The following is a 15,354-nucleotide window of genomic DNA, read 5'->3' on the forward strand; positions in this document are numbered from 1 at the left end:
CATGTTCACAGGCACCCAACCTCTCTGCCCCCTCAACCACACACCCCAGCAGCACACTATTCCCAGCAATCCAGGAACTATCACCTCATTTCAGGTCGTATATACACTGGCAAAACTTAGCGGGGGGGTGGGACACACCAACCACAACTCATCCTCCGCATGTGGAATTATATGGAGATCAAGCCTCTCCTTCTGGAAACACTTATATTGCAGAATGTTCTCACCATTGAAAATACACACCACCATATCCTGGAGAATCCATGTTACCTCCAGTACTGGCTGGGTGAGGGGGTGGAGGAGTGGCGTGCTTTATTTTTAATAAAGTTAAAATGCAAAATAATCCTTAAAATGAAAAAAAGAGACGTAAACACCAGTGGGCCTCAGGGGTGAGAATGGGTTACCGGGAGTTATTATTTTCTAAAGGTGAACTGATTTCAGGGCCCATAGGATCAGGGGGCTTCTCCCAGATACATAAGTAGGTTCATTTGCAGCAGGCCAGGTGCCTGGTGGGTGGGGAGGAGCAGGCTGGAGAGACCTCTGGATGGAGACAGAAGAGCCCTGGCCAGCACATCTCCGGCAGACACAGAACCCAAATCCCTCCCAGGGCCGTGCCGGGGCCTCCTCTCTGCCACACCCTGGGAAGGGCACAGCGTGCCCAGCTGCAGTGGGAGCATCCGAGGCAAAGGCAGGAAAGAGTGAGCAAAGGAGGGCTGTGCAGGCAGAGGCCCCATCTCAGGGCACCAGGGTGAATGTTTGGATTTTTTTTTTTTTTTTGGTAATCCTCACCTGAGGGTATTTTTCCATTGATTTTTAGACAGAGTTCAAGGGAATGGGGAGAGGAAGAGAGAGATTGAGAGAGACATCAATGTGAGAGAGAAGAAAAAATTAGATGCCTCCTACATCTCCATATGGGCCAGGATCCAAACCTGCAAGTTAGAACCACAAATTCACTCAGTCTTTATTTCAAGGCTTTAGGAAAAATGCAAAATAAGCCAATATTGGTCAAAGAGTGATTTTCTGGCATTATGCTGCCCCTCCTAAAGCACAGAAAGATTGGGATCCACACAATATCTACTAACTCTAGATGATGATAGATCACAGTTGTGCTTGAAAATCATCCCTGGGAGTGAATATAACCAAGAAAATTAAAGGTACTAAAGGAAAAATACCTTTACTAAAGATCACAAACCAGAAAACAGGACAGAAAGCGGTTTGCAGGTTGGTGAATCAGAATTTGAAACAATTCATCACAGCATAATGTAAGAACCACATGTCCCTGACAGAGGCCGCACATCTTAGCTGAGGAGGGTGCCCTGGATGAAGCCTGGGTCAGGTGCATTACCTCCTCGGAGATAAATGAAGATCCTGTCAGGAGTGGAGGGATCCTAATGTTCTTAAGCACAAGTGACAACACAGAATACATTTCCCCTGAGCACATAGGGGTTGGGACTGATACACACTCTTCAGGAGACCCAGGTGGTAGAGGGAAAATCTCTTCAGCCACAAATCAATCGGGTAGAAGACCTGGGCATGTTAGAAAGTGCAATGCACCTCCTTTAAGCTTCACCTGTACTGGAAACATGAGGAATCTAGAAGAGTGCATGTTCCATTAAAAAAAGTTTAAATTCAGGAAAATAGGTTGCAACGAGTCTCCTTCAGTGTTGTTATTCTAAGTGAGTAAAATGAAACATTCCCTGTACATTTAACACTTATCTCCAGTGTGAACTCTCAGATGTTTATTAAGGTTAGATTTTTGGCTAAAAGACTTCCCACATTCAGTACACTCATGTGGCTTCTCTCCAGTGTGAACTCTGAGGTGGTCAGTGAGGTGAGCCCTTAGACGAAAGGACATTCCACATTCTCTACACTCATATGGCTTCTCTTCAGTGTGAACTCTGAGGTGGTCAGTGAGGTGAGCCCTTTGACGAAAGGACACCCCACATTCTCTACACTCATATGGCTTCTCTCCAGTGTGAACTCTGAGGTGTATAGTGAGCTGAGCTCTTGTACGAAAGAACATCCCACATTCTCTACACTCATGTGGCTTCTCTCCAGTGTGAACTCTGTGGTGTCTAGTGAGCTGAGCCTTTGTACGAAAGGACATCCCACATTCTCTACATTCATATGACTTCTCCCCAGTGTGAACCCTGAGGTGTTCAGTGAGGTGAGCCCTTTGACGAAAGGACATCCCACATTCTCTACACTCATACGGCTTCTCTCCAGTGTGAACTCTGAGGTGTATAGTGAGCTGAGCCCTTGTACGAAAGGACACCCCACATTCTCTACACTCATACGGCTTCTCTCCAGTGTGAACTCTGAGGTGTCTAGTGAGCTGAGCCCTTGTACGAAAGGACATCCCACATTCTCTGCACTTATATGGCTTTTCTCCTGTGTGAACTTTGTTGTGTTGTTTGAGGTTAGACTTGTAACTGAAGGATTTCCCACAATGTCTGCACTCATATGGTTTCTCTCCAGTGTGAACTCTGAGGTGTTCAGTGAGGTGGGTCTTTTGACGAAAGGATATCCCACATTCTCTGCACTTATATGGCTTTTCTCCTGTGTGAACTCTGTTGTGTTGTTTGAGGGTAGACTTATAACTGAAAGACTTCCCACAATGTCTGCATGCATATGTCTTCTCTCCAGTGTGAACTCTCTGGTGTTTAATGAGTGCAGGTCTTTTTCTGAAGAACTTCCCACATTCATTACACTCATACTGCTTTTCTCCAGTGTGAACTCCCTTATGTCGAATGACATTAAAGTTTCGTCTAAACACTTTCCTATATTTGTTACACTCATAAATCAGTTCTCCAGCACACACACCCTGATATTGAACTACTTTCAGGTTGTGGCTGTCAGCGTTTTCACATTCACCCGACTGCTGATGACGCTTTCCACTGAGAAATTCCTGTGGAATCTCACTGCCACAGTGTAGATCCTCAGTGTTGAGAGTGGTCTGGTGCTGGGGAAGCTCTGAGTTGGATTGCAAGTCTTCCCCAACCTTCCTGCTGGTTGAAGGCTTTGAAGATAAGGAGAAGCTGCACCTGTTCACAAAAGAGGCCCTGTCTATAGCTTGTTTCCAGGGCCCCTCTCCACATTCATTCTTTTGTTGCTGGTGAGGGTTTGCACCGAAACAGAAGTCTCCAACATATGCGTCACTACAGAAGGCTCTCTGCTCAAAGTCTGCTCCATGAGACCCAGTCAGGTGCAAAATATGTTGTAACACAGAGAAACACCGCTTACAGAGATGGTTCTTATGGGTGGCTAGAGCTGTCTTAGAAGTCCTGACCTGTGACTCGCCTTGTATGCATACATGCTGATCAGAACAGGCCTCCTCATCTTCCATTTTATGCCAACAACCTGAAAAGTGAGAAATGGGGAGAAAATTAATTTTGAATGTGATGGCAGGGAGAAGTCCCATTGCAAAAGTGTGTTACACATCACACGTTGGTTCCATGCAATTGTTTGAAAATAAGAGATGTGCAGGAAGGATTAATAAGAGGCTCTTGTGACTTTCTTGGCTAATGAAGATCACAACACAGGGAGGCCTCACCAGAAATATGACAGAAACATGGCAAGCGCCACATGGAGTAGAATATGGATCTCCAGCTCATCTTTCAACTAACAGCATTCTGCACGGATTGTTTGCCGGGGATGGGGGCGAGCTGTGCAAGAAGTTGTTTAGTTCTTACTTCAAGTAAAATTCAATGAAGGAGTAGCTGGTTTCAAAGGAATAATTTGCACATATATGAACCTAATATCACATGTGCTAGTCAATGTTGCAGAATACTGCAGAGGCACCAGTGCAGAGGAACAGGTGATGAAGAAGTGAGCAGTCCGCACTGGGCCAGAGGAACACAGCTTGCTATAGGATTCAGGGATGAGAATATTACAAACACTTGAATGAGGGCCTTACTAGAACTGCCCATGGTTCATGCAGATAAAGACCATAATGTGGCACAAAGAACCCTTACCTAGAAAGAGGGCAGAAGTAGAAGCCATGCATGTGGACACTGTCAGCTTTCAATGACGAGAAAATGCAACCTGGGACCTATTAAACTCACTATGAGACTCCTGACTCCCTGACACTTCCTGTACTTTTTGAGGTAACAGGTGTTAGGGATATTCATGGAGTCCTTTGCTCAGGGCTCTCCATCCAGCTCATCCCTGGCAGCCACAGCACATTTGACAAGTCAGTGGGGGAAATTAGCAGAGACAATGTTCTGGCTGTGGGAGAGAGAAAGCTATGCCTGAGGAATAAAGGAAGAGAGGTCATCACCTCGGGACACTGGGAGAATGTGAAGGTCTTACCTACAGATGATACAAGGGCAAACACTTCCAGCATCACATCACAGTACAGAAGTCTCTGAGCCTCATCCAGGATCACCCACTCCTCTTCAGAGAAGGCAATGGCCATGTCCTCAAAGTTCACATCCTGTCATAATGGAAACAGTACAGCCTATGATCAGATTCACTCTTAAGATTGTAACTCTGTCATATTCCCCACCCTCCACACCCATCTGCTCTTTGCACTCTTCACATCCAAGAAAATACCAGGCCTTCATCCCATGAAAGCCACTGTCTTCTTATTTTCCTGCTGATATTTTTCTTCCCACAACAATGAAGGCAGTTCAGCAGATAGGCCAGTGATGGCGAACCTTTTGAGCTCAGCGTGTCAGCATTTTGAAAAACCCTAACTTAACTCTGGTGCCGTGTCACATATAGAAATTTTTTGATATTTGCAACCATAGTAAAACAAAGACTTATATTTTTGATATTTACTTTATATATTAAAATACCATTTAACACAGAAAAATCAACCAAAAAAATGAGTTCGCGTGTCACCTCTGACATGCGTGTCATAGGTTCGCCCTCACTGAGATAGATGATACCTGAGGTCTGGACCTCCCACGTACACCACACTGCCTTTTATCCATAGAGTGAGTGTCAAAATATAGGTTAGTGAGGGATGTAGCCCATAAAGACAGTGTGAGTGATTTGATACACTTCTTGTCAGGATTTAGCATTGTAGTCCCTCCGATGGTTCCTCTAAGACACCAAAAACATGGCATCACATTTCACTCAGTTGACCCCAATCCCAATGTGCTGAGGCCATCACTTTTCACAATCTGCTGCACATAGTTCTTTGAACAACACTTCTCTCACACAGCTTCTTTCCCAGATGCACAACTTCAAAGGTAGTGGAAATTTGCTGTGGCGAGGATATATTACTTCCTAGTCACCTTTTTTCCAAAAATATAGGTCCTCACCTCCATAATCTACTTATCTCTTACCCTTCTATCTTACCCATGCCAGTGGAGATTTACACGCCTGGGTAACACTGATGAATGCTATGTCATTCCCATCAACCAGTGTGTCACTCCCAACAATAAAAGGCAGGTGGTTAAATAACACCTAAGCTCTTAACCTAGAATGTAACACCCACACACGCCTCTTTCCAGGCAATTACCCTAAAATTCACCTTACTGTTCCATCCAGGGACCACCAGAAATAGACTCTTCCTTCATTCACTCTTATGTCAATGTCATGGTGCTGTGGCCATGAATTCACACTCCCTCTCCAAGTGCAGATCACTCTTCATACCACACCTCTCTTAAACCTGCACTTCCACAGCTTCCACCCCCATACTCATCACATGGCCTTTTACTTATTACTCAGCATGTGTGGTCCAGAGGAGGGTTGTCAAATTGAATCAGGATCAAGTACTGCCCAGACTCTATTAGTCCACATTCATAGAGGCAGACTTGAGTGGTGCTATGTAGGCCTCTCTCCATGACTGTTTTTTTTCCCTTCAACCTCAACTATTAAGAACAACAATCAGATCTCAGATATCCATAGCCCACCTCTTGTTGTGTTGCACTTGATGTCCCTTTACTAGTCACAGCCAACATCCCTCACTTAATCTTCACTCAAGTCCCAGCCCTGATGGCCCTCTGCAGCATGCCCAGTGCGTCTCACAGACGACCACTCAAGCCTCTAAGCCAGTGATGGTGAACCTAAGACATGCGAACTCATTTTTTGGGTTGATTTTTCTTTGTTAAATGGCATTTAAATACATAAAATAAATATAAAAAATATAAATCTTTCTTTTACTATGGTTGCAAATATCAAAAAGTTTCTATATATGACATGGCACCAGAGATAAGTTAGGGTTCTTCAAAATGCTGACACGCCGAGCTCAAAAGGTTCACCATCACTGCTCTAAGCTAATCCACAAGACGGATTTCAACTCCCCACAGCCAGGCCACACTGAGGGTCACAACAAAATCCTGGTGAGAGTTTAGGAAAGGTGTATGTACCAACCCTAGACTCATGTTGTTTGAATTACTCTTCGGCCTCCAATTAATCTCATGTCCACTCATCTTTTGAAGGTATTTGCTACTGCAAAATTATTATTTCTCCACCACACTCTACATGACAACTTCTGTCTTTATGACAACCACCTCCCACAAACAGTGGCCACAGCAAATAAGCCAGTCCTGACACAGAGTGTGAGGCTATTGCTAGGCCACGAGAATTTTACCCTCTGGCCTCGCCCATAGTGTGCAGCGGTTGTTGGGCGCCAGGGAGCCTCCCGCCAGCTGGGTGCTAAAGTAGTTGTGGCTATCCAGACATCTGATAAGAGGATTCCTAACAAGATATTATCACTGTAACCCTTAAATACTTGGATCATTACTGTTACCTCTAAATTTCATAGGATATATAAAGAAATCTTCGCCCCGTCCAAGGAGCAGCAGCCATGCGCAGCCAGCCCCCATCCAAGGAGTAGCAGCTATGTGAGCAGTCCACCCCCGTCTGAGGTGCAACAGCCACACTAGCAGCCCGCCCCCATCCAAGAAGCAGCAGCTTCTTGAGGGGCCCACCCCAGTCCGAGGAGCAGCAGCTGTGTGAGCAGCCCTCCCCCACCCGCCAGAGGAGCCACCACTGCTGCGAACAGCACCCACTGAAGGAGCCACTGCCAACTGAGCAGCAGCTGCTGCCATGAAGGCCCGATCAACAACTGCAGCCCAAGGAGCCACTGCCACCCAAGGAAAACGCCCTGCACGAATTGACATCTAGATCTGTCGGTGAGATAAAAAATGGGTAGACAATGAAACCCCCAAAGGAATGAAAAGGAGGAATCACCAGATAAGCAGCTAAAAGGAACAGAGGCATGCAATATGTCAGAAAAATAATTCAGAATAAGGGTGATACAGTTCATAAACAGGATGGATGAAAAAAATCTGCCGAAACCGGTTTGGCTCAGTGGATAGAGCGTCGGCCTGCGGACTGAAAGGTCCCGGGTTCGATTCTGGCCAAGGGCATGAACCTGGGTTGCGGGCAAATCCCCAGTGGGAGATGTGCCGGAGGCGGCTGATCGATGTTTCTCTCTCATCGATGTTTCTAACTCTCTATCTCTCTCCCTTCCTCTCTGTAAAAAATCAATAAAATGTATTTTTTTAAAAATCAAAAACTTATGTAAGAATCAAGAAGAAATAAAGAAAAAAAAAAGAAGAAGAAATAAAGAGTGACATAGCTGCAATAAAAAACACCATGGAGGAGGGAGGAAAAATGGCGGAGGTATAAAGAGACGTGTCCTGTGCCTTGTCCTGGAGCAGATAAGGGTGAGCAGCTGAAATGGGTAACATACAGCCGAATAGGCAGAGGATATTCAGCTGCAAGACAGTCTGCAGCCGGGAAAGACCGAGAACTCCCAGGAAAAAAAAAGGACGGTTGGAGACTGCAGCTGAAACCTCTCCAGGTGTGCCAGCGCAGCAGCGGAGACCGCGCCATTTTGAGTGGCTGTTACGGGTGTCCAGAGATCAGCTTCTAACCTGGAAACAAGGGATCTCAAGCAGCATGACTGTGTGGACTCAGACAACCACTGCTTCTTCTCACGGAAAGGTTAGACTTCCCCTAAAGGTGCGGTTTGCAATTCAGGTTGGAGAGAGGACCTCACGCATGCGCGCGCATGGGGCAAAATCTGCGCCCCACAGAGTCCGCAGCCGTTGAGATCAGCGTGACCGGAGAGTGGGGAAGGGGCCCCCCAGGGCTGCTGGCAGAAGGAAATGCTAAAAATAAGCCCATAGCTGGACTGGATGTAAAAAAGCAGCCTTGGATTTTGCCAGTGTGCCGGCTGCTTGGAGCCAGGGGCGAGTGGGCGCGCGGAGACTGCGCGCAGACCTGGAAGGTGGAGGCTTGCGAATTTGCACAACGTATCAGGCTCTTGTTACAGTTCCCCTTAGATCCGTGTGTTTGACTATTAAAACCAGTGCATGGGATTCCCCAGTTGGGGTCATTCGCAGAGCCTGTAGGGGAAAGTTCTTTTTGGGGAGCCTGGGAAACACAGCGGGGAGTAACTATTAAAGAACAGGCTCTGGGCAGTGGACTTTCCCAAACCAGGTTCAAATACCATAGAGAAAAAAAAAACCCTACTGATAGAGAGGACTTATAGCCTTGGAGGTCAACCCAGACACACTGCCACCCAGAGGCAGAGCCACACACTGTCTCCTCTGTAAATACAAATAAAGGCAGTCTGGTAAACAAATACAACCTGCCTTAAAATCAGGACTGTGGTTTACAGCATGGAGGGACAGTGTATTGCAGGGAAATTCAACACTCTCCTGAATGCCTGGCAGGACTAAGGCATGACAAAAAGAAGAGTAGAAGATCCGGAAGCACCCTCACTACTGCACATTTTTATCTTTTTCTTTTTTTAATTCACTTTTCACCATTTCATTAAGAACCTATTTTATTATTTTTTTTCATCACCTGATTTTACCTTTTTAATTACTACATTTTTTTAACCAGTATTATTGCTATCATTTTACCATTTTTTCAAGTGTCATTTTATATTTTTTTCTTATTATTCCTTATTTTATTTAGGGATTAGTGTTCTACACTCTATTTCCATTGTTCCTTTAGCATTATTTCTGTCTATCTCACCTTTACCCTTAAGCCAAAACTCTCTTCCTCACTTTTCCCCTTTTGTTGTCCTGTTTCTCTTACCCTATTCCTGATTTAGATTTTCCCTATTCCTTCTTTTTACCCACTGTCTAAATTTCACCCTACTTAGATATCTAATTTCCAATCCCTTGCTCTAAATCCATATATACCTCTCTCTTATCTTTCTTCACTATCCAATTTTTTTCTCTCTCTCTCGCTGTCGTTTTACTAGTGTTTGCTTGATTTAGAGTATATTGGGGTTTTTTATGCTTGTTTGGGAGATTGTTTTGTTTTTCATTTTCATTTTTCTGTTTTGCTTATTTTTTCTTTCTCTGGTTATTTTTGTGCTTCTGTTTTCCCTTGCCTCGCTTGATATTAGTGGTTGTTTGTAGTTTGCATTAATCTCCAGGGATCTGCTGCTGGAATTCATTGGGATTAGTTGCGGTTCCATTAGAGTTTTCTCCCCATACAAATAGCCTCTTCCCCACCTCTATTTCATTCTCTCTCTTACTTTTATTTCTTTTTCTTTTTTCTTCTCTCCCTTTTCCCAATCTCATTTCAGCACTCCCTTTTGGTTTTTCTTTTTCTCTTTAATCTTTTTCTCTTTTTTCTTCTTTATCCCCTAATTCTCTTCGCTCGGGTGGTCACCTTTATTTGGGGTTATTAATATCGTGAATACATTTATGTTCAGTGCCTTGTATGATGTGCCTTGTTGTGTTGTATTTTGTGCCTTCAAATCAACGCAGCAGAGAGAGAACTACATAACCAAACACCTGGAGAAGAGCGATCATGGTGAAACAAAGAACCAACCCACATATGAAAGAAAAACAGGCATCATCAGAAAAGGAAGTAAATGAAATGGAGGCAAAGGAGGCAAGCAACCTGTCAGAGAAAGAATTCAGAGAAATGGTCATAAGGTGGATGAAAAGAATGGAAGACAAATTCAACAATATGTGTAGGAACCAAGAGGAAATGAAGAAAAAACAAGAAGAAATGAAAAATGGCATCACTGCTATAAAGAAATCAATAGAAAGCATCAACAGTAGACTAGAAGAAGCAGAAGACCGCATCAGCGAGCTAGAAGACAAGGTAGGAAAAAACACCCACACAGAACAGCTTCTAGGAAAAAAAAATAAAAAGCAGGAGGAGAGCCTAAGAGAACTCTGGGACAACGCTAAACGAAACAAAATCCGAATAATAAGGGTGCCAGAAGGAGAGGAAATTGAGCTAGGAATAGAAAACCTGTTTGAAAAAATAGTAACAGAAAATTTCCCTGATATAGGGAAGAAAAAACTCACACAAATCCAAGAAGCTCACAGAGTCCCAAACAAAATGAACCCAAAAAGACCAATGCCAAGGCACATGATAATTAAATTGGCAAACAACAATGACAAAGCGAGAATCTTAAAAGCAACCAGAGAGAGACAGAAAGTTTCCTACAAAGGATCCCCCATCAGACTAGCGACCGATTTCTCAACAGAAACACATCAGGCAAGAAGGGAATGGAATGAAATATACAAAGTCATGCAAAGGAAGGGTCTGAATCCAAGAATACTGTACCCAGCGAGGCTATCAATCAAAATTGAGTGTCAAATCAGGAGCTTCACAGACAAAAATGGTCTACAGGAGTTTACTACAACTACACCAGCAATGCAAGAAATGCTAAAGGGTCTGCTGTAAATGGAAAAAAATAGGAAACAAAGAAGGAACACAGCGGTAAAGAACAAAAATGGCGACTAACAAGTTTCTATCAATAATAACTTTAAATGTAAATGGATTAAATGCCCCAGTCAAAAGGCATAGGGTAACTGACTGGATAAGAAAACATGACCCATACATCTGCTGTCTACAGGAAACCCACCTCAGAAAAAAAGACGCACACAGACTGATGGTGAAGGGATGGAAAAAGGTTTTTCAGGCCAATGGAAGTGAAAAAAAAGCAGGGATAGCAATACTTATATCTGACAAATTAGATCTCAAAGTGAAGGACATAAAAAGAGATAAAGAAGGCCACTTCATAATACTAAAGGGAGCAGTCCAACAAGAAGAAATAACTCTGGTAAATATATATGCACCCAATATAGGAGCACCCAAATACGTAAGAAATCTTCTGGAGGAGATCAAGGGAGAGATTGACGGCAATACAATCATAGTAGGGGATCTTAACAGCCCATTATCACCACTGGACAAATCCTCTAAACAGAAACTCAGCAAAGAAACATCAGCCAAAACCGGTTTGGCTCAGTGGATAGAGCGTTGGCCTACGGACTGAAAGGTCCCAGGTTCGATTCCGGTCAAGGGCATGTACCTGGGTTGCGGGCACATCCCCAGTAGGAGATGTGCAGGAGGCGGCTGATCAATGTTTCTCTCTCATCGATGTTTCTAACTCTCTATCTCTCTCCCTTCCTCTCTGTAAAAATTCAATAAAATATATTTTTTTAAAAAAAGAAACATCAATCCTAAATGACTCACTAGATCAGATGGAATTAATTGACATCTTCAGAACATTTCACCCCAAAGCCACAGAATATACATTCTCCTCAAGTGCACATTTGTCATCTTCAAAGATAGACCATATATTGGGTCACAGACAAAGTCTCTTCAAATTCAAGAAAATTGAAATCATATCAAACATCTTCTCAGACCACAAAGCCATAAAACTGGAAATCAACTACAACAAAAACAATCCAGAAAAATCAAACACATGGAGACTAAATAGCATGCTATTAAACAATGACTGGGTTACCAGTGAGATGAAAGAAGAAATAAAAAACATCATGGCAACAAACAACAATGAAAACACTACAATCCAAAACCTCTGGGACACAGCAAAAGCAGTCTTGAGAGGGAAGTTCATAGCTCTACAAGCCTACTGCAAGAAACAAGAAACAATGAGAATAAATGACCTAAGTGTACAACTCGAAGAGTTAGAAAGAGAGCAACAAAAAAAGCCTACAGTAAGCAGAAGGAAGGAAATAACAAAGATCAGAGCGGACATAAATGACATAGAGACCAAAAAAACAATACATAAGATCAACAAAACTAAGAGCTGGTTCTTTGAAAGGATAAACAAGATTGATACACCTCTAGCCAGGCTCACCAGGAAACAAAGAGAGAGGACTCAAACAAAATCAGAAATGAAAGAAGATAAATAACAACAGACCACATAGAAATACAAAAGATTGTTAGAAAATACTATGAACAACTCTACTCCAACACACTAGACAACCTGGAGGAAATGGACATATTCCTAGAAAAATACAACCTTCCAAAACTTAATCAGAAAGAATCTAAAAATCTCAACAGGCCAATAACTATGGAGGAAATCGAAGCAGTAATCAAAAAGCTTCCAGCAAACACAAGCCCGGGGCCAGATGGCTTCACAGGGTAGTTTTACGAAACATTCAAGGAAGACCTAAAACCTATCCTCCTCAGACTATGTCAAAAGATCCAAGAGGAAGGAACACTTCCCAGCTCATTCTATGAAGCCAACATCACCCTAATCCCAAAACCAGATAAAGACAATACAATGAAAGAGAATTATAGGCCAATATCCCTCATGAACATAGATGCCAAAATCCTCAACAAAATCCTAGCAAATCGGATCCAGCAGTACATCAAAAAGATCATACACCATGATCAAGTAGGATTTATCCCAGGGATGCAAGGATGGAACAATATCTGCAAATCAATAAATGTGATACATCACATAAACAAATTGAGAGAAAAAAACCACATAGTCATAACAATTGATGCGGAGAAAGCATTTGACAAAATCCAACACCCTTTCTTGATAAAAACTCTCAGCAAGATAGGAATTGAGGGATCATACCTCAACATAATAAAAGCCATATATGACAAACCCACAGCCAACATCATAATCAATGGGCAAAAACTAAAACCATTTCCCCTAAAAACAGGAACAAGACAGGGATGCCCCCTCTCAACACTCCTGTTCAACATAGTACTGGAAGTACTAGCCGTTGCGATCAGACAAGAAGAAGAAATAAAAGGCATCCAGTTTGGAAAAGAAGAAGTAAAACTGTCCTTATTTGCAGATAACATGATACTGTACATAGAGAACCCTAAAGACTCCATCAAAAAATTATTAGACTTAATAAATGAATTCAGCAATGTAGCAGGATACAAAATTAATGCTAAGAAATCCATGGCATTTCTTTACACCAATAGTGAACTTACAGAAAATGAAACAACAGAAGCAATCCCATTTACCATTGCACCAAATAAATTAAAATACCTAGGAATAAACTTAACTAAGGAGGTAAAAGACTTATATGCCAAAAACTACAGGACACTGAAAAAAGAGATAGAGGAAGACATAAACAGATGGAAGAACATACCGTATGGATTGGTAGAATCAACATCATCAAAATGTCCATACTACCAAAAGCAATCTATAGATTCAATGCAATCCCCATTAAATTACCAACAGCATATTCACAAATCTAGAACGAACGTTCCACAAATTCTTCTGGAATAAAAAAAGACCCCGACTAGCTGCAGCAATCCTGAGAAAGAACAAAATAGGTGGGATCTCAATACCAGATATCAAACTGTATTACAAAGCCATTGTTCTTAAAACATCTTGGTACTGGTACAAGAACAGACATATAGATCAATGGGATAGAATAGAGACCCCAGAAACTGACCCAAGCCACTATGCCCAATTAATATTCGACAAAGGAGGCAAGAGCATACAATGGAGTCAAGACAGTCTCTTCAATAAATGGTGTTGGGAAAATTGGACAGATACATGCAAAAAGATGAAATTAGACCACCAACTCACACCTTACACAAAAATAAACTCAAAATGGATAAAAGACTTAAATGTAAGATGGGAAACCATAAAAATACTAGAGGAATCCACAGGCAGCGAAATCGCAAACATATGCCGAAGGAATTTCTTCTCTGATAATGCTCCTAGGGCAATGGAAACTAAAGAGAAAATAAACAAATGGGACTACATCAAAATAAAAAGCTTTTGCACAGCAAAGGAAACCACCAACAAAACAACATGAAGACCCACTACATGGGAGAACATATTTGCCAATGATACCACAGATAAGGGTTTAATTTCCAACATTTACAGGGATCTCATGAAACTTAACAAAAGGAAGATAATCCAATAAAAAAAACGGGCAACGGACCTAGATAGACAATTTTCGAAAGAGGACATACAGAAGGCCGAAAGACATATGAAAACATGCTCAAAGTCACTAATTATACGAGAGATGCAAATCAAAACGACAATGCCTTATCATCTCACACCTGTCAGAATGGCTATCATCAACAAATCAACAAACAACAAATGTTGGAGGGGATGTGGAGAAAAAGGAACCCTTCTGCACTGCTGGTGGGAATGCAGACTGGTGCAGCCACTGTGGAGAACAGTATTGAGTTTCCTCAAAAAACTAAAAATGGAACTCCCATTTGACCCAGTGATCCCACTACTAGGAATATATCCCAAGAAACCAGAAATGCCAATCAGAAAGGATATATGCACCCCTATGTTCACAGCAGCACAATTCACCATAGCTAAGATTTGGAAACAGCCTAAGTGCCCATCAGCAGATGAGTGGATTAGAAAACTGTGGTACATCTACACAGTGGAATACTATGCTGCAGTAAAAAAAAAAAAAAAGGAACTCTTGCCTTTTGCAACAGCGTGGATGGACCTGGAGAGCATTATGCTAAGTGAAATAAGCCAGTCAGAGAAAGATAAATACCACATGATCTCACTCATTTGTGGATTATAGAGAACAACATAGATTGATGAAAAGGAACAGATCATAAGACTGAGAAACAGCGATCAGGCTATCAATCTCCAGAAGGAAAGTAGGGGAGGGCGGGAGTAAGAGGAAGAGATCAACTGAAGGACTTGTATACATGTATATAAGCCAAACCAATGGACATGGACAACAGGGGGATGGGATCGTGAGTGTGCGGGGCGGGGGAGGGGAGGTTGGGGGTTAATAGGGGGGATGAGGGCACATTTGTAATACCTTAACTAATAATAAAAAAATAAATAAATTAAATAAAAAACACCATGGAATGTTTCAACAGTAGATTAGGAGAAGTGGAGGACTGAATTAGTGAATTAGAAGACAGGGAAGCAAAACACACCTACACTGAACTGAAATTGGAAAAAAAAAATAAAAGACAGGAGGAGAGCCTAAGGGAGCTATGGGATAACATGAAAAGAATCAACATACGATAATAGGAGTGTCAGAACAACAGGAAGAGGAACAAGGGTTAGAAAACCTATTCGAAGAAATAATGTCAGAAAACTTCCCTGGCCCTGCCCAGTTTGGCTCAGTGGCTAGAGCTTCGGCCTGTAGACTGAAGAGTCCCAGGTTCGATTCCGGTCAAGGGCATGTACCTTGGTTGCAG

At 42.5% G+C, this 15,354-nt stretch overlaps 2 protein-coding genes across 2 annotated transcripts in view; one reads left to right on the forward strand and one right to left on the reverse strand.

Annotated features, from left to right (window-relative positions):
• The window catches only part of LOC132222878 (zinc finger protein 551-like), a 199,871-nt gene that overhangs the window by 90,849 nt on the left and 93,668 nt on the right, over positions 1-15,354 (forward strand). The gene's annotated exons all lie outside the window — the stretch shown is intronic.
• Positions 938-15,354, reverse strand: part of LOC132222888 (zinc finger protein 551-like) — a 187,698-nt gene continuing 173,281 nt past the window's right edge. The window contains exons 2-3 of the mRNA XM_059678241.1: positions 4,309-4,432; positions 938-3,357 (exon numbers count right to left, since the gene is read on the reverse strand). Coding sequence (XP_059534224.1) covers positions 1,703-3,357; positions 4,309-4,414 — 1,761 coding nt within the window. The 5' untranslated portion in view covers positions 4,415-4,432 and the 3' untranslated portion in view covers positions 938-1,702. The remainder of the gene's footprint in view (positions 3,358-4,308; positions 4,433-15,354) is intronic.

Source organism: Myotis daubentonii, chromosome 21, assembly GCF_963259705.1.
Source record: "Myotis daubentonii chromosome 21, mMyoDau2.1, whole genome shotgun sequence".
NCBI classification, from domain to species: domain Eukaryota; kingdom Metazoa; phylum Chordata; class Mammalia; order Chiroptera; family Vespertilionidae; genus Myotis; species Myotis daubentonii.